Here is a 20,806-nt window from a genome sequence, read left to right on the forward strand (position 1 = left end):
TCTTGACTGGGCTGGGCAAAGTGTTAAAGGTAAATAAACATAGATGTCACAGTCTAAATACCCAAAGTCCAATCGCCTGTAGCCATGTAGCCGTGTATTCCAAACTGCACTCATCCTGATTGCCCTCAACCACTACTAGCTCCAGTCATAACCAGCACAGAAAGTCTTCATCATCATGAGTCAACAAAACCTACCAGCTACAGACAGCTTACAGAGCTGTGCTTGCCATAGAAGAAATGCTGGTGTGCGACAGCACTGTGGAGCAAGCCTGTGCTTTATAAGGTGAGCAGGCTTTTGCTTCTTTCTTAGAGAAAGAACTACTTGCTGAACTACTCTGGCAACAATAAACTAAGATTTAAAACTGTTTTGAGCTGATTGCTTTAGACACAACTCTTGAGATTGCTAAGAACACTGTTTGCTTGGCATCTATAGAGCTGAGACCCCTACTTCTTTGGAAGCTGTAATCCACTCCGCTTTGCTACACTGTCCTCACAATTCAAATCTCTGACTTATTCTAAAACATTGATTTGTGTGTAAGGTGCGCACACTACAGCACTGCAGCCTGAGGGCATCCTGCAGAAGGTGGTTCTCTCCTTCAACCTTGAGTTCTAGGGGTAGAACTTGGGCTATCAGGCTTGGCCCCAGGCCAAAACATACATACATACATACATACATACATACATACATACATACATACATACGTGTGTGAACTGTATCATGAAGTCTCAATAGCTACAGTTGCCCGTACTAGACCATGCCAGTAAACGCTCAAGCAAGGATGGGCAAAGAGCTGTTGTGTAACAAAACTTTTGCTGGAGAGAGGCAACACACATGTCTACTCACCCTAGATGGGGAGCCTGTGACAGACCATAGTACAGATCCTGTGTTACAGCTCTGAGGGGAGCGGTTTCCCCAGTGGAAGTGTTTCAGCTCTGAAGGCAAAGGTGCCCTGGCAGTCTGGGGCCAAGGAGTACCCCAAAGTCACACTGCACAACACAAGGAGATTTATTGGGAAAGACACAAGAGGGTGGCTGCCTCTGCTCAGAAGAGAAATAGCAAAGAACTGAGCAGGAAGCTGGCTTTATAGAGGGTTTCTTGGGCGGGGGGGGGGCGGTGCAGAATTTTCCAGAATGTGTATTTCCAGGGTGGGGATAGGTGGGACTTCAAGTCCAGAGCTTGGGATGAGTCCAGGGATTAATAGATTTTAAGCTTGGAAATTGGGCTTTTCAGTTCAGGGATTTGTGGGTTTCAAGTCAGGGATTGGTGGGTTTTCAAAACCTGGAAGTGAGGTCAGACTACAGATACCACCAAAGTCCAGATTGGTAAACCAATGAGTTGAATTGGTGTTAGGTACAGGTATATGGGTGAGAGGTTACTTACAGGAGCAGAAATGACAACAGCTGCATTACCAAAGCCCACCCCAGCCACAGGCTTAGAGAGCTTCCTTTCCAGCCGACTCTGATCTAAACCTTTTCCAGCCGGTTTGGCTGGTTTCTGCTTCTTCCAGGCAGCTGGTCTGGTCTCAGTCTTCTTTGTAGCTTTTGCTCTTCCGAGAGTCTTCATTGCAGCTGGGCTCTGCTTACCCCAGCAGGGAGAGGCCTGGTGACTCTGGTCAGTTATGAGGATTTGCTGAAGCTATTGTGAGTAGTTTACCTTCCGGCTTGAGGAACTTCCCAGTAAGGTGGAACGTTTCAGTCTGGGAGGAAATTGTTAAACAAGGGCCTTGAGGTCTCACCCCTAGTTGAGGTCTCACCCCTATATGCAGCTGACAGAAGGAGAGTCAGTTTTCTTCCAGGACAGCTCTGATAGGGTGTCACATCCAAGAGGTCAGCCTAACACCCTTGTACAAGTTCAACACTAGTTGGACTCAGGATGGATAGACACAGCTAGATGGTAAATAAGATGCATATCAATAATAGTTATAGAAGACTTGAATTTGAGAGAAGGGGACGCCTGAGAGGATTCAGAGTGGGGAGATGAATTGACATGATGAAAATGTACTGTAATAAATAAATAGCCTGTGTAACTAGATTAGATTTGCCCAGATAATCTGTTTTGCTCTGTAATGTAACATGCTCATGGAAGTGATGTTCTCACTCACAAGAAGAGAACAGTGAGTTGGAATCTGAAGAGAGCAGCGGTGGGGAGGCGGGGGCTGGGAGGTGAAGGGAACTATTCTTGGCATGTAGATCAAGAAGCAAATGAGCTGGTTATGTGCCTGCATAGACATTTGACATCAAAACCTACATGTTCTTCCTCTGTGCTTTGGCATCCAAGCCCAAGGAAGCACAGACTCGGAACACAGACTCAGAACACAGACTTGGAACACAAGCACAGACCATAGCACAAAACAAAACAGGAATCAAGGCGGACTCTGAAATGAGCAGGATGGCGCAGGCCTATAACCAAGTGCTCCAGTGAGACAGAGCTGCAGGTACAGTGTAAATACGAAGCTGAGTTGAGGACAACGTCCTAGGGAAAGTGACACAGAAACCAAGGTTAGACAGATGAGTAGTTTGCAAAGTGAAAGGGGAAAATAACACTTTATTTGAGAGCAGGAACTTCCGAGGGGAAAGTCTGGAGAAAGGTTTATGTGAGTTACAAGAACTTTACAAGGCAGCCACTGTAACCAGCATAGAACTGGAATGGTGGGCCTGACCACACTGGCCTCCTACACAGTGTCAAGTACGCTAGTCTTTACATAATAGCAATGAAAAACAAGGATTTTTATTGTGGCAAAATGTATACAAAAGTTATCACCTTCAGGACTGGAGAGATGGCCCAGTGGTTAAGGGGGCCCAGGTTCAAGTTCTAGCACCCATATGCCATTCTGCAACCATCTGTAACTCCAGTCCCAGAGGATCTGATGAGGACATCTTGGCCTCCATGGGCACTAGGCACACATACAGGCTAAACACTCATAAACATAAATACATCCTATTTTTAATCATTTAAAGTATATCTCAGTGGCAGTAAGCAACTTCATGTTATAAGGGTAGTCATTACCACCATCCATGTTGAGAATTTGGGTAGTTGCTGAAACCTGAACTTAGGGATTCTCGTGTGCAAGAGGACAAACTCTAGCACTAAGCTACACCTGAATGTCTCTAGAACTTCCTCATCATCACCAACTGAGCCTATGCAGTCTCTAATTCCCCATTCCTCCCTGCCCTCCCAGACGGCTCTCGGCAACCATGATTCTCCCTTCTATGAATTTAACCATTCAACTCTTACAAAATTGGAACCATACATTATCTCTCTTCTTGTCCCTGTTTTATTTCAGTTAGCATAATGCCGTCAAGGTTGATCTTTGTTGTAACATGGCAACATACTTTGAAACAGACAAATACTGTGATCACACTGGGATGTAGAGTAGAGCTCACTGTAGCTACTGTGATGAATAAAAGGAAAAAATTAGGCTAAGTGAAACCATCTAGGTAGGCAGAAAACTGGTGGGGTCTGTTACTGAAGACAATAGAGATGGCCGAGGTGAGTAGAACTCAAGACATTTTTAGAACAAGTCAACAACAACACATGGTGGTTTGTAGTGGGTAAGTGAAATGAATGGCATCTTCCAGCAACGTGGGGTTAGGAATATTAAAAAGAATTGTAGGTTGCATATTGTATGACTTGAATTAACTTTTGGACATGCAAAGTTTGCACTGTCAGTCATGTACCCAAGGAGAAATGTACCATAAGGTGTTAGACACACAGGTCTGAATTTAGGCAGGAGACTTTGCCAAGTGCTATAAGTGGGAATGAATGAGATCTCTGACACGAGAGAAGGCTTTGTAAAGTGTGGAGGAGGAAGGTCCAACACCAATCCCAAAGAAGCCCAAAGAAACTGCAGTAGTTCAAAGTCTCCAAAAGTTAGCTTTTCTACCTTTGAAAGAAATTTTATTTGTTTGTTTGTTTATTTATTTATTATTGTGGTGTACATGGTGTGTATGTGTGTGTGTGTATGCACGTGCACAGAGCATTCATGGAGGTCAGAGGACAACATGGATGAGGATCTTCAGGTGATTTCTACCTCTTTTGACTGAGTCAGGGTCTCTCCTTAGCCTAGAACATTACCAAGTAAGTTAGGCTACCCAGCCAGTGTGCTTCCAGGGATCCAACCTCTCTTTCACCTGACTCATCATTGTTGGGTACCTCATCATGCTACCTCATCATGTGTCTACATGGGTTCTGGGACCAGCACTTAGATCTTCACACTTGGCTGTCTCCCAAGCCCCCAAAGACAATTTCATCAGAATCACTGGACCAGCATCAAGAAGAGCTGAACCCACAGAGGCCAGAAGAGGGCATCAGAGCCTTAGAAGCACAGGTCATTGTGGGCTGTCTGATATGAGTGCTGGGAACAGAACCAGAGTCCTCTGCAAGGGGCCTGTGTGCTCCTCACTGGTAAGCCACTCTCCAATTCTGAGATCTGTATCTCAAGAAAACTACTAATATGTGGCTTAGGAGCATGTTTATAGCGGAATTCCCAGATTTAGTTAGCTTCAATCAGTGAAAGCATAACAACTTCTGAATTTCATATAAATGTATACACATGGAAGGCAGATTAAATGTTGGATAGATAAAAATATGCTTGGTCCAAACTAATTTCCTTATACAGTATTCATTAAAGAAAGTTTTTCTTTAATTCTTCACAAATAATTTGTACTCCTATTTTTAAGAATTAGGGAAATTTATTTGCTATAATTATCAGCCTTTGTAACTGAAACAAGTAGCCACTAGTATGTATATGAAATTTATAATAAAAAAGATATATGAAGAATTATAGTGAAGTGCAGTTATCTTATTGAATTAGCCCTTCAACATTTACTTAATACATGGTTCATATACTGAGACAAATTATCAAGGTAAGAAACACTGAAAAAGTAATTCATTAGCATGTCAACCAAGTCTTTGAAGGCCAAAGCATAACTCCACATTGTGGAATTATCATTATCCAATAATACCACATGACGGCAGGACAACCATACTTAAACATATTGGAATGATCTCCCATTTAAGATGAGAACAATGATTCCTTAATCCTTCTTCTTCTGGACAGTTCTACTAGGCCTGTCCTTTAATTAAAACTCATATGCATGCGCATGCACACACATACACAAAATAACACGAGTTAGTTATCATTTTCTATAAGAATTTTTAAGAATTTATAGCAGATATCCAAAGGATTTTATATAAATCCAAGTCAATGCTGAATTGTTGCAAATGTCAGTTTACTCCATTTGTTAAGCCTACCATCGTCTGTTCCCAAATTCAGGCTTAGTTAGTTTATTGTGGTCTAATCTATCTGAATGTTTCTAAAAAGGTGGTATATATATAGAGAGAGAGATAGATAGATAGATAGATATAGATAGATATAGATATCTATGTATATATATACACACACACATATATACACACACATATATATACACACATATATACATATATAATATATATAAGCTATAAGGTGTATCTATATGTTATCAAGGTATTTGAAATTTTAATTTGACTAAGGTTAGTGATATTTAGAGAACATCATTCTAAATGGAAGCTTTTTCCTGTGCCAAAACAGTTAAGTTTTAATCCATGTTTCACTATTGAGAAAATGGCTGTAAGTGAAAAGCCCTTATAGATGATGAATTGGATTTCTTCCTTTGAACTCATTTTTGGAACTTTCTGTAAAGCATATCAGTCTGAATTAATTTACATAAATATTTGATGTGCAAATATTAATATTTCAAATGGCAAAAGATAAGGTTTTTAAAAATACAGATTGTAAAGGACATTTTTCAGAAATAATGGATGTGTTTGGTACCCATCTCATCGGCGTTCTCGGCTCCTTGTTAGATCATGGAGGAGGTTAATAATACCCTTGTCCCAGAGCGCTCCGAGTCCTCATCCCCAGAACCAATGAGCATTAGCTTATATGGCAAAATGACTACAGGTAGAATTACATTAAGGATTCAGGGATAGGGAAAGTATCCTGGATGGCCCAGGAGGACTTACTGCAAACACTTGGTGTCCTTTGCAAAGAGAAACCCATGCCGTAACTGGGCTAACACATTAGTTACGTTGGCCTTGCTGTGGGCACATGCCTGACAAAGCTACTTTCGGGAAGAAAGGTGGTTTTGGCTCATGGTTTCAGAAGCTTTAGCCCTTCATGGTTAGGAAGGCATGGCTGAGGTCATGGTAAAAGGGAGTGTGTGACTGTAGTCCACAGCAGGACAGCAGACAGCAAACAGAACTAGCTAGAAGTAGCACTGCATGTGACCTTCACTCTTAGTAAACTGCTAGCGAGGCCCCACTTTCCAAGGGTCCTCTACCTCCCCAAACAGTGTTACAACAGGGAACCTCATGGTTCAAGATCATGAACTCAAGGGGACATTTTAGATTCAAACCATAATAACTATAGAAGAGAAGGCAATATGACCATGGAGACAGATCCGTGATGTAGACACTGACCGAGGAACATACACAGCCACCAAAAGCTGAAGGAGGCAAGAATGCAGCCTCTGCCAGAGCTTCCCAAAGGAACACAGGCCTGCTGTACGTTGAAATCTTCCCAGTGAAACTAATTTTGAACTTCTAGTCTCCACAACCCTGAGAAATTTAATTTACTTATTTATTTTTTAAGATTTATTTATTTTACATAGATGAATACACTGTAGCTATCTTTCAACACACCAGAAGAGAGCATCAGATCCTATTATGGATGGTTGTGAGCCACCATGTGGTTGCTGGGAATTGAACTCAGGACCTCTGGAAGAGCAGAGTCATCTCTCCAGCTCAATTTATTTGTTTTTAAAGGACAGAATTTCTGGCAGCTGTTACAGCAACTATAGGAAAACTAGCAAGAATAATTTACTTTTTTGAAGGGGTACAGGCCAAGAAACTTAGATTTCTATTCTCCAGCAGCATAAAAAATTGTGACTTTAGGTAACCAAAAGAAACTGAATGCCACTCACCACCACTACCAAGAACAACAAAGCCATAGGACTTAGCAATAAATAAACAGCAAAGAAATGTAAATCAAAAATTACATGTAGCACGCATACAACAAAGACAACAAAAAATAATGAAGACAACCACAGAGGTAGTTATTCCTAAATGACTGATTTGCTTAAAATATGTAAACAAGGTCAAAAGATTTTTTTTTCTCGTGAAATAGCTAAAAAGCAGTTTTTTATTTCTTCACTAGGGAGAATTGGCTCTAGTGTGCTGGGAGTATTCTGCATACTGCTCGTCCTGAACACCAGGGACCTGCCTCCAGATACCCAGGTCTCACTGCAGTAATAACACAACATGGGAAACCAAGACAATACCTCTTCCAAGAACAGTAGTCCATAGTAATGTTCCTGTAAGTTACATGATATATACATGACGATAGACTCGAAAGAAAAATTATAAGTATGTCCAAGGAATTCAAAGAAGATAGAAAGAAAAAACAGAATGATGCCCTCCCCAAACATGGAAAATAGTTGAATTTTAAAAAGACAATTCAGGATGTTAAAATACAATTCAATAAAGAAATAAAAATTTTGAAGAAAATTTGAAACAAAATAAAGCTTTAAAAAAAAATCAGCTGGTCAAATAAAAAGTTTGTTGGAAAGCTTCCTCAACAGACCAGAACCCATGGAAGGGGAATATCAAGATATAAGACAAGGTAGAGAAACTGGATTACTCAAAGAAAATGGTAACTTTACAAAAATGAATGGAATTTCCAGACACAATAAAAGGACCAAACCCAAGGATCACAAACAAACAAACAGCAGAAGAAACACACACAAAGACACAGAAAATATTTTCCGTAATGACAGAAGAAAATCCCTCGAATCAAAGGTGAGGGTTGCTTCTTCAGGTTCAAAAGGCACATAGAACACCAAGTAAACAGGGCCAGAAGAGAAATTCTCCACATCATGTAACAGTCCAAACACTAAACACACAGAACAAAGAAAGGATTTTGAAAGCTGCAAGAAAAACTAAGTCACATACAAAGGCAGACTATTAGAATAACGACTGATTTTTCAATAGAGATGTTTAAAAAGTCTTGGGCTAATGTATCACATGCTCTCAAAGCCTATAGATGACTATACCCAGAAAAACGATCTGCAATAATCTAAGGAGAGAAAAAAAAAACTTCCTATGATAGAACAAGTTAAAGGAATTAGTGCCATAAAGTAGCCATACAGAGGATACTGGAAGGGACACAAGAGATTGAAAAAAGGATACGCAGGCCCAAGGGTGACAGGGAAACAAAATAAAACAAAACAATGTTAAGTCAGTAATTAAATAAAAAAAGAACCCAAATACTACAAAATCAACAAGATGATAGGAACCAATACACATCTTTAACAATAACTTTGAACATCAATACCTCACCTTCCCAATCAAAGATCACAGTAGCAGACTGGATGAGAAAAATTAACATCTATTGTATTCCTGCCTCCAAGAAACACTTCACACTAAAGACAGAAACTGCATATAGGGCTGGAGAGGTGGCTCGCTGTTGAAGAGCTCAGTGTTCTTACAGAGAAGCCAGGTTCGATTCCCAGAACCCATAGGCAGCTCACAACCATCCCTAACTCCAGTTCTCCTCCGTTCTCTGCACTTATGCGGTATGCAGTCATACACAAAAACAAAAACTCATACACAAAAAATAAATATGTTTATAAAAGAGAAAAAAAGACAGAAACTATCTTTGAACGAAATGCTGAATCTAACTGAATGAAAACGAGGAAACAAGCAGGAGTTGTGATTCTAACATCCAACGAAAAAGACTTCAAATTAAAATTAATTAGGAGAGATAAAAAAGGTCACTTCATACTGATCAAGGGAACAATTCACCAAGAGGACATTACCATCCTAAACATATATGCGCTGAACCCAAATTCATGAAACAAATGCTCCGAGTCATAATGCAATACATCAGCACCAACACCCCACCTTCACCAATGGACACAAAATAAGCAGAAGTAATAAAGCTAACTGCCACCATACATCGATGGACCTAGCATATCTATAGAAAATTATACCTAAGCACTAGAGTACATTCTTCTCAGACACCCATACAACTTTCACTGAAATAGACCTAGACCACTTATTGGTACCATAAAACATGTCTCAATAAATGTAGGAAAATCAAAATAACTCCTGATATTTTAGCTGATCACAATGGAATTTTTTGTTGTTGTTTTTTTTCTAGACAGGGTTTCTCTGTGTAGCTCTGGCTGTCCTGGAAATCACTCTATAGACTGGGCTGACCTCAAACTCAGAAATTCCCCTGCCTCTGCCTCCCAAGTACTGGGATTAAAGGTGTGCACCACCACTGCCCGGCTACAATGGAATATTATCAACAGCAATAGAAACTCCAGAACATATGTTGTTTATGGAGATTGAACAATATAGTATTGAACAATGAGTGGAGCATCAAAGAAATTTTAAAAAAAGAAAATATAAAACTTTCTAGAATTGAATGAAAATTAAAGTACAAACCTGCCAAACTCCATGGGGTACAATGAAGGAAGTCCTAAGAGGAACGTTTACAGTTCTAAGTGTCCGTGTCATAAATCCAAGCAAACAACTTGATGATGTGCCTTAACACCCTGGACAAACAAAAGCTTCCAAACACCCAAAAGTAGACAAAAAGTAATCAAGATCAGACCAAAAATTTAAGAAATAGGAATATAAAAAAGGAGAAGAATCAATGGAATGGAGTTGTTCTTTGAAAAGATGAATATGGCTGATGAGCTTTTACCAAGTTTACCCAGAGAAAGAAATCAAAAGATTGCAAAATTAGAGAAATCTCATCGCTAGCTATCTATGGGAGAAATAAAAACCTGTGTTTATAAAAAAGCCTGGGCAGTGGTGGCTCACACCTTTAATCCCAGCACTTGTGAGGCAGAGGCTGGCGGATTTCTGAGTTTGAGGCCAGCTTGATCTACAGAGTGAGTACCAGGACAACCAAGGCTACACAGAGAAATCCTGTCTTGAAAAAATAAACAAACAAACAAACAAACCTCACAGGCATGCTTATATTATTAATGCAATGTAAACATCTATTAATGTATTAATGATTGCTTAAAAAAATCTGGAAACAAAACCAGCAGATAAATAAACGGTGGTACAACTATACAATAAAATACCATTAAACTATCAATTTTATATCTATCGGTCTGATACCTATCTATCTGAAACTTTACTCCTCTGGCCAACCTAGAAGGATGAAAGATGAAAGTTATGGTATGACAATGTTTAAGAGTCTGAAATAGGGCCAACAAGATATAAAAATAAGTGCTGCCAAGCCTGATGACCCACGTTCAGTTACCAGGAGAGACATGATAGGAGAGACATGATAGGAGAGACATGAGACTCGCAAGAGTAGTCTTATGTTTCAACATGTGGACTGGTTCGCTTCCTTCTCCCTCTCCCTTTTCCCTGCCCCTCTCCCTCTCTCTCCTAAAATGTAATAATATTAAAATATCTGAAATTAAAACCCTACAGGAAAAGAAAGATATTAAAATAGAAGCTCAAAATCAGGAATACATTCTCCTAGGCTGAGAAAAGGACTAAGGTTTCGTGAAAAATGAGGCATTTAAAAATGTATGTCAGAGGTTCCGCCTGTAATACTTGTTCACGATCTATCTTCTCTGATAGGCTATGTGAGGTGAGGGCCGAAATAATGTCTGACTTATTCACCTCTGCATAGCAGTATCTAAAGCAGAACAAGATTAATTGACCTATTGCATATTATATCAATAGTCAGAGATAGAGTAACAGAGAGCAGGAGGGGAAGTGAAAAATGAGAAGAACCTTAGGTTTCCATTCTCCACCCTTTCTAAAGCTTTCCTATCTCTTCATGGCCAGTTAAAGGTATAGCTTGTCCTCCTGGCTTTTCCCATGTATTGCATGAATTTTCCTCAGGGAGACTTAACAAGGCCTTACTTACCCCAGATAGACCACCCAAGACAGACCAACATACGATAACAAGGGAGCCCAGTGAGTTTTGGAGCTGACTTGCACAGCCTGGGTGAGGGGTTACTCACAGAACCATAGATGACCCCTCAAAAGCCTCACCCCAGCATAAATGATAACTAAAGTCCTCTGCTTAACCAACCTTCCACTGTCTATAGACTTTAGCAGGTGCAGGTGGGACTGTCAAGAGTTCAGAGGAAGTCTGATGACCCTCCTGTCCTAATTAGGGTGGGCTCTATTACCGTGATAAGCACCAGGACCAAAGCAACTTGAGTAGGAAAGGGTTTATTTCATCTTACACTTCCAGGAAGCAGTCCATCACCGAGAACAAGCAAGGCAAGAACTCAAGACAGGCACCTAGGGGCAAAAACTAGAACTGAGATCATGGAGGAATGATGCTTGCTGCCTTTCTTTCCCTAGCTTGCTCCACTTGCTTTCTTATACCACCGAGGCCCATCATTCCTAAGTGATCTGGGCCCTCCCACATCAATCATTAATCAAGAAAATGCCCTACAGAACTGCCTACATCCCCACCCTCCAACCTAAATGAAGAAAAGCCGAAACTTAGCTTTTACAATTTAGTTAAGAAATCCTCCCATATTTATCTTTCAGAAACCTACACCATTTTCTTGGATTTGAGATGGAAATGTAAAATTTCATATATTTTCATGATGTACCAATAAAGGGTGCATTGTTTGGGTCTATTTCCATGATCCTTTCTGAGGTCAAATCCCTATCGCTCACATCCACTAAGGGTCTTCGGCATCATGGTCACATCTGGAAGAGGAGTGGAGAAGGGCCAATTTAGAGTGGTCATATTTGCAGAAAGACACCACAGGTGGTAGGGAGGTGAGCTTACCTTATCAGGGCTCAACTAGAAGATCACGCTTTGGCTGCCCTTCAGCTTAATCTGGTGGATCTTGTACTTGATTGCAAAGGACAGTAAAAGAAGGACTGTGTGTATATAAAATACTAGATAACTGTGAACTACATGTAAAAGAAATGGGAAACAGTTTAATTTTTGAAGAATGAAACAATATTCCAGGTCCTTTTAGATCCAGGTGCTGTCTTTAATATTGTTATTTTGAGAACTATGCAAAGTGAAAGACTGCTCCGTTCCCTGTCTTCTTGTGGTTCTGGAGACAAAGCGAGGCCCATGCACACTAAGCGAGCACTCAGCCACTGAGCTGCAGCCAGAGTCCTAGCGTGCCTATGTGAAAGTCCACACTGACTCTAATTACAAATAAAGGCAGCTTATAAGAACTAAGGCTGCCTGCTCTTGACTTCCTTAGACAGAGTAGCTACAGTTAGCCAAAGTAGGCCAATGCAGACCAAAGTTTGTCCACTAGACTGGGCAACTATTACTAGTTCCTAGTCCTTAAATTCTCTCCCCGCACAGATCTTATTTATTTCCTTTAAATGGGCGCATTCATTTACTTTATTTTCCTCAAGCCATGATGTAGTTCCTTCTTTTCCCTAGGAATTAAGCAGTCTGGATAGCAACAATAGAGATTTTTACGCCATATAAAGCTAGCAGGGTCATATATAGATCTTATAACTACAGTCATAAAGAACTGCAAGTCAGCACTTTTTAAGAGGAGAAGACTTGGTATTCATTTTATCAGGAATTGTCTTCATGTATTTTTCACTCAGACAAAGCACATAGTTCATCAAAGGAGTCTTGTTAGTAGTCATAAAGTCGTAACAGAGTTGAAAACTCCCCCCCCCCTTTCTAACATGCACTCACCCCCTAGTGGCCAAAATCAGAAATACAGTTCTATTTCCTGGTTTATACCCAAGATATGATTAAAAATATAGCATAGCAAGTTTCTGCTGTATATTTAACCTACACAAAAATAGATTTAAGAGAAGGCCACTAGCTTTTTTTAAAAAGCCTTGTCTATGCCAATATCTAGTAGAAAATCAGGAAGTGATTAAGTACAGTAATTTAAGGTCTTCTTAAGGTAGTTATCTAAAACCTAACAAATTAGTTTTAAAATATCACAACTGTGGAATGTAAAAGTTAGGAGGAAAAAGAAAATTTAAGTGAGATGGAACTGCTAAGATAGTGAGCCCCGACCCCAACCACCACAGCAGCAGAGCAGAGAGGTCTTGTAAGCCAGGTCCCACGGTGGTGCTCCGTGGTCATGTTCTTGAGTCTCCATGTTTGTGAGATACTAGTTCATGAGACCCATTATCCGATTATAAACCCCCCTATCCTACTTCAGACAAATGTAGCAACTTGGTTATATGTTTCTAGCTCGATACACAATCTTCTGTAACTCAGTATGAGGTGGCATAAGATATATGCCACAGCTGTTGAACTTGTAAGGTATTTGACAATAAATAAAATAATGTTAAATTTCACTACTTTTAATGAGACGTCTGTCTGAAGAGTTCAAACAGTAAGGTAACGCAACCACATTTTACATATATCTAAATTAATGGTCCAAACTCCAAGTAACACTTAAACTATGTGCTTGCATATAGTAGGCAAAATAATAAATAGCGTCTGCCAGACGGTACTCATAATTCCAAGCTGAGACTGGCCAAGTACTGTGTTACTGACAAACAGTTTTTAATTGCTTGTTGTCACTTTTCATGTCACATACTGTCTCCTTAACTGCTACACATGCTTAGTTTTAACTGTTCCAGTGTATCCTCTGTGAAAAGCCACCCACAAACACGCCAGTGGGAAGCTTGCTGTTGGGACAAATATCCCTGCAATTGTCAACAGGTCTCTTAGCTTCCTGTCTCACAAAATAGGTTTCTTCAATTCCACTTCACCTTTTGACCCTTAAATTAGACCCTTAAATAGCTGGTTTTGTATTTATATTGTCTTTTAGTTTTCTTATAAGACAAACCAAGCTGGGCGTGGTGGTACACGCCTTTAATCCCAGCACTGGGGAGGCAGAGGCAGGCAGATTTCTGAGTTTGAGGCCAGCCTGGTCTACAGAGTGAGTTCCAGGACAGCCAGGGCAATACAGAGAAACCCTGTCTTGAAAAAACCAACCAAACAAACAAACAAAAAAGACAAACCAAAATTTTGAAGAAGTTATTGAATACTATTTTTAAAAATCTTATCTATAGTTTTCTTTTCATTAAAAAACAAAAAAGTACTTATATTTCCCACTCAATTAACAAGACAGTCACATACTTTTAAAACACTATTGTATTTTAATAATAAAATATAAAACACTGACATAAAATATAAATGCATAGAAATGAAACAGATTATTAAGTACACCAGTTACATGGAAAAGTATGTAGTTAATAAATAAAACAGTTGATCTAAAATACTTCTCAGTTTCATAGCTCCAAATGGAATTATTTAAGCTACAAGAGAATACACACAACAATATATCCATTCTTGTTGTTCATTCAGGGGCATTACATGTTGACAAACCTGCATAAAAAAACAGAAAGATTTTATTTTTGATAATTTACTGTTATTTGCTAATTTCCAATATATTTGTAGGCCTAGTTTAATAAACAAATATCTGTGAAACTAGGTGTGGTGGAGCACAGCTTTAATCCGAGCATTCAAGAGACAAAGACAGGCAGGTATCTGTGAGTTCAAGGGAAACCTGGTCTACACAGTAAGTTCTAGGGTTCTCCAGTGAGACTACTGTCTCAAAGAAAAAATAATCCCTGTGTGCACATGAGTACACATGTCCATGTGGGTGGACATACGTGCATATACATATGTGGAAGGAAGAGGTCAAGTTCAATTACCCTTCCTCAAACACTATCCATCTTAGGGAACCTACCCTGCTGATCAGGCTGGACTGTCTGGCCTGTTTCTCTCCCTAGAACTAGGGTTACAGGCTGTGCAGCACCATGCCTGCCTTACAGGGTTCTGAGGATCCACAGCAAGTACTTTTCTTGCGGAGTTAGCTCTGAAGTCCACTTCCTACGTCTTCATTGGAGAAACTTAAAGAATAAGCTATTTTTACTCTTTACCTTTAAATCACTCAAGAAGGTTGTGAAATTTCACAGAAAGCATGGGGGAGGGTGTAAAATATACACTATAAGCTTTTTCTCTGCTCCTTCATCAGACCCTGGGAGTGTGCTGATCCATTTTTGCCTTTCGCTTTGTGACCTCATGAGAAAGACAGAGTCTGCTATACTAAGATTATAGCTATTTCTGGCTCTTAGTTGCTTATTTAAAACTTAGAGCTGTTTCGTTTCTCAGGTAATATTGAACAATCTTAATAGTGTAGATATGCATAGTTTGGTTTATTAAAATAACTTACTAGTCATAATATTTAGCATTTCTCCATATGATGTTTAAAAGTGGTTCCATGCATATAATTTGATATTTTTCTTTATACTAACCTTGTGAAGGACTTAACTAACCTAGTAATATTACTTTAATTTCACCCTTAAACTGGACAGAGCTGGAAAATGGCTCAGCTGATAAAAGTGTCTGCCCCTGAGCTGGATCCTGGAACACATGGTTTCCTGACAAGTGTCCTCTAACTCTGACATGCACTTTGCAGCACGAATGTGCACACACATACATTGTAAAACAAATTTTAAAACAAACTAAAACAGAGAAGGTTAAATGACTATCCCACTGCCACTCAATCAAGCAGTGACAAGACTGAATTAAAAGGAAAGCCTACGCCAGGTATAGTGGACTGAAGAGCGGAGTTTAACATCAGTCTTGGCTACACAGTGAGTCTGAGGCCAGCCTGGCTAAATGACAAAATAACCCAAAGCAATCTAAGCACAAAGCTCGCTACCTCTCCTCTAGAAGAAATGGGGTATTTAGTGCTATGAATGCCATGCTTAAATAACTTTGCACTTCACTTCATGCAGCATGCTTATTGATAGATAGCATTAATAGAAAATGATTTCTTTTCCAAAGGCTTTAGTAAGAGAGTAACATTTACCATTGTAGATCTTGGTGCTACTTCTACTGCAAAGATGTTGAGTCCTCTGTTGTTGACACAGTTTTTACTCAGTTCGTTATTGATGTGAATAATCACTTTATTATCTGACTGTAGAAAATTAAAAGTCTTTAGTTTTGAAAAATAAACACAGATAGACACCTGAGAATAAGACCTGATCAACTGTTTCTAGAATCCAGTCCAGTACAAATTCACACAAACCAGCCCAGTGCTGTGGGTTTCCTTCTACATGACCACAATGACATCAGCAGCTTTCTTTCAAATGATTTTCATTCCCAGACCACTGTGGACAGTAAGAGCAAGTTAGCCGGGGCCTAGCAAACACAGAAGTGGATGCTCACAGTCAGCTATTGAATGGATCACAGGGCCCCCAATGGAGGAGCAAGAGCAAGTTAGCTCATCCTTGGCTTATTATAGCAACAATGTCCATCCGTCCTTCACCTCTATTTTTCTAGCACCCATTCACTTGGATCTCACCTCCCAACTAAGATGCCTGAAACATCCATGTAACTGAGATCCTTTCTTATTCATTGGCTCAGTAAGCACGTGTCCTGGACCCACTCTAGCATCATTGTTTGGCTTTCCTGGTAAAGCTCTGTGCTGCCCCTCCCCATGGTTTTCTTCTGTTTGCCTTGCTTCTAAAGGTTGCCTCTTAGTATATCTAAACCGCAGATAAGGCTGAAATCCTAGGCTACCGCCCTCTTTGCCCTCATCACACATCATCTCCAAGATCTACGGTCTACACCATGACAAGAGACACAGGTGGGCTGAACTACTGCACATGGGAGCAGTACTCACTCCATGGCTTAGTGTTTACTTATCCTCTCTTCTCTTTGACAGCATCTGTCTTTCTAAGTACCTCAACTTGAAATCAGAGAGTATATTTCATACTTCCTAGTGGTCTTGCTGTGTAACAATCTAATAGATTTAAAAAATAAAATTTTTATAGAGACAAAAATTATATCCTTATTTTGTACCTAAGTTATGCTGATCCTTCACTGATCTCCAAATTTTAACTTTCATATTTTAACATAAAAATAATGGTCTTAACTTATTATAAATAACATTAAAGTATAATGTCAAGTTTGATTTATACATACTAAAAATAACAATTTTCCATTATAAATATTAAAAATATAGTAGGGTATTTGGCTGCAATGTAAGAAGGAAGATAACATTATTATTAAACTGTATACTAAAATGGGATAGCTACCACATAATCAATACCTTATTTTCAATTAGCAATAACCATGCCTTGGATAAACCTCACTGGTTATAATACTGCCACGATGCAAAGCTTTAATACCTTATTTTCAATAATTGATGTTATCCATGTGTCATAATTGCAAGTATGTACGATTATATTTTCATAGCCATCCATGACTTTAGCATCGCTTCTATCAAGGACAGATTTGCAAATGGCCTTCTCAAGTTGCCCACTGCATGCCTCCATATGGACAGCTTTGATTCTTGGCTTGCATCTTTCAGCGTAGATATTGATGACAAATGGGCATGCCTGATGAGGGAAACAAACAAAATCTTGGATTAGCCTCTGGTAAATTTTTAAATAAATAAACTTACTAAAAATGCTTATCATATCAATTAAGCTTCATTTGGCTAGGGGGTAGAAGTGCTTGCCACCAAGCCTGTCACTGACACAGAAGCTAGAAAAAAGGATAATTCCGTCCTAGTCAGGGGATGGTAAGAACTCGTGAGAGCTCATCATGTGACTCAGAATAGAACTTAATTTTGGATGTAGCGTTTTGTTTTGTGTTTAAATTCTGGATTCTTCAAATTAATACTTCAGACTACAATAGATTACAAATAACTAAAACTGTAGGTAAAGGAAATCAACTATAAACTCTTTTAAATAAAAATCTTGTGAAGAGAGTGATTCCATTTTTAGGAATTATATCACTCTAACAGTTCATCAAAAAATTTTTTGTTGTTGTTCACTCAGGGTTGGAGAAAAGGCTCAGTGGTAAAGAGCACTTGCTGTGCTGGACATCTTGCAACCACTTGTAACTCAGCTCTACGGAATCCAATGCCTCTGGCCTTTGTGGGCACCTGCATGTATGTGCACATACTTGCATACACACATACACACACACATACAAAACAAAAACTTTAAAAAAACTTTCTCTTATGTTGATGGACATAGTAATTAGTATAGCCTTGAATCCAAATAATTAAATCAAGCAAGCAAGCCTTAGATTTCCTTTTGACAAACCTAAGGAGAGCCTGCACCAAATCTCATGCTTCTGGCTGAACCTGCATTAACATTATAGGTAAATGAGTTTCTATCAACTAAAAGACAAATTAAAAGGCTGCATGAGGTAAATCAGAGAATCCTTGGGACTTGGGTTTTTTTTTTTTTTTTTTGGCCACACCTGGGAAATGTGGGCATCATGGTTCAGAGGGTCTTTGACTCACTTCTTATCACATGTCTTGTTTGTTAGAGGTTGTGTTGTTGCTGTTTTTCCTTTTGTCTTTTCCTTTTAGAGACAGGGTCTTGCTATTTATTCCCGGATGTTCTCAGTTTCCTATGCAGCCCAGGCTAGACTCCAACTCAAAGGCCTCCTACTACATCAGCTTAGTACTTTCCCAGGTGATAAGATTTTAGACATACACAGCATGCCATTCAATCTCAGAGACTTTAAAAACTACTGTCCAGAGTTTTAAAAATGAATGCCATTGAGTGCCAACCAATCAACACAATTAAGAATTTCGCACATGCATACGCTTCTCCAAAGACGGTCAAATCATTTATGGCTTTAGTACTTAAACGATAACTCCTTAACATCATGGCCTCCAAGATAAAATAAGTAAAAGCAAGCATGATGATCGATACAGACCAGCTGTGCCCGCCCATCATTGCTCTCTCTTATAAGCAACAGATCATGGCTTGTCTTTCTTTAGAGTAGTTGTCTCATCATCTATGCTGAGGAGGGGGATGTGACAGTCTCAACTGTGATGGGGGGGGGTGTGGTAGTCTTATTTGTACTGGGGAGGTTTCTGTCAACTTGACACAAACTCTAGGTTTATCTGTGAAGAGGGGTAGTCAAATGATAAAATGCCTCTATCACACTGGCCTGTGGAGAAGTGTGTGGGACATTTTCTTGATTAATAATTGATGTGGGAGGGCTAAAGTCAAATGTGGGGGGTGCTATCCTTTGAGCAGATGGTCCTGGGATATATAAGAAATCAGGCTGAGCAAAGCATGAAGAGCAAGCAAGTAGGCAGCACCCGTCCATGGCCTCTGCCTCAGTCCTGCCTTCAGTTCCTAGTCCTGACTTCCCTTTCCGGCTTAGAAGTTGTAAATAAGCCCTTTCCTCCCCTAGCCGCTTTTGGTCATGGCTTTTGTCCCAGCAATAGAAAGCAAACTAGGACACCATAGGACACTCTGACAAGTTCTGGTGCCTGTGATTTCTCCTGTTAATATTTTATATTTGACTGGCATACATTACCGTGCCCAGTTTATACAGTCTTGAGAACTGTACTCAGGGCTCTGTGTACTCTAGGCAATCACTCTTATCAACTGAGTGCCATCCTCAGCCCCCTGCTGTTAAATTTCAAATAGAGGGAATATATTATCTATTTGATGTTATAAATAAAGTTTACATCACAAAAATTTACCTTTTAAGCCTTTCTTACCTATGGTTTCAAAGGTAAGTAATATTAATAAATGGTTTCAAATGGTTTCAAGTTGTTTTGTTTTATTGATTTTAAATTTCTATTACATGAAAACATGTGTAACAGAATACTGATTATACACTAGAAGTAGCTTTTACAGCTGTGGTTCAAAATGTAAAATGTAAAATTCACAAAATACAAGGTTAAAGAGGGATACTTAAAAATTACAGAAGGCCGGAGAGGTGACTCAGCCGTTAAGAGCACTGTCTGCTCTCCCAGAGGTCCTGAGGTCAATTCCCAGCAAGCACATGGTGGCTCACAACCATCTGTAATAGGATCTGATGCCCTCTTCCAGTGTGTCTGAAGACAGCTACAGTGTGCTCATATACATTAAATAAACAGTAACTCCTCTGGGCTGTGGTGGTGTATCCCATTAATCCCAGCACCCAGGAAGAAGAGGCAGGTGGATCTCTGTATGAGGCCAATCTGATCTACAGAGCTCATTGCGGGACAGCTAGGGCTGTTACACAGAGGAACCCTGTGTTGAAAAACCAAAAATAAATTTAAAAAATTATGGTAACTCTTCACACTCAACAAAAGCGAGGTGCTTAAAAGGAAAGAGAGGGAGGGAAGGAGGGAGGGAGAGAGAGAGAGAGGGAGAGGGAGGGAGGGAAGGAGGGAGGGAGGGAGAGAGAGAGAGAGAGAGAGAGAGAGAGAGAGAGAGAGAGAGAGAGAGAGAGAGAGAACTCAGAAAGAACACTTCTGACTTCTGAGGAATGCTAAATGATATCAAAATAGAGATTTAGTCAAAGTTCTTACATTTTAAATCTGTCATTTTTAGTACTACCCATTTAAGTGTCTGAAGTGTGAGCTGGAGAGATGGCCCAGCAGTTAAGAGCAGGGCTGCTGTTCCAGAGGACCTGGATTCATTTCCCAGCACTCACATGGTGGCTCACCATCATCTGTGATTCTAGTGCCAAGGGATCTGACATCTTCTTCTGACTTCTATGGACATAAGGCATGCATGTGGTACACAATCGTACATGCAACCAAAACATTGTACACATAAACTAAATATTAAAAAGTTGACTGATGCATGAGAAAGTGAATACCAGGTTAAGAATATAAAGAAATCTTATTACTTAGTATGTGGTTGAGCTCAAATTCTTAAATCCTGTATTTTAAACATGACACAGAACTTAAGAAGGCCTAATTTCCCTCGTCCTTTGGACTTAGAGTATTATTTAACTGTGTACCTGCTCATTACATCATTGACTAGTGCATCA

The 20,806-nt window shown here is 39.6% G+C and overlaps 1 protein-coding gene and 1 pseudogene across 9 annotated transcripts in view; both read right to left on the reverse strand.

Moving 5' to 3' along the window:
* Positions 1–14,131: 14,131 nt before the first annotated feature.
* Efcab7 (EF-hand calcium binding domain 7) overlaps positions 14,132–20,806 on the reverse strand; it is a 51,596-nt gene continuing 44,921 nt past the window's right edge. For all 9 annotated transcript variants that reach the window (XM_085839167.1, XM_085839166.1, XM_021159712.3 and 6 more), the window contains 3 exons: positions 17,194–17,403; positions 15,870–15,977; positions 14,132–14,377 (listed from right to left, as the gene is read on the reverse strand). In XM_085839167.1, coding sequence (XP_085695293.1) covers positions 14,303–14,377; positions 15,870–15,977; positions 17,194–17,403 — 393 coding nt within the window. In that variant the 3' untranslated portion in view covers positions 14,132–14,302. The remainder of the gene's footprint in view (positions 14,378–15,869; positions 15,978–17,193; positions 17,404–20,806) is intronic.
* Positions 17,063–17,186, reverse strand: LOC115031063 (U4 spliceosomal RNA; annotated as a pseudogene).

Source organism: Mus caroli, unplaced genomic scaffold (assembly GCF_978045245.1).
Source record: "Mus caroli unplaced genomic scaffold, Mus_caroli_1 scaffold_6, whole genome shotgun sequence".
NCBI classification, from domain to species: Eukaryota; Metazoa; Chordata; class Mammalia; order Rodentia; family Muridae; genus Mus; species Mus caroli.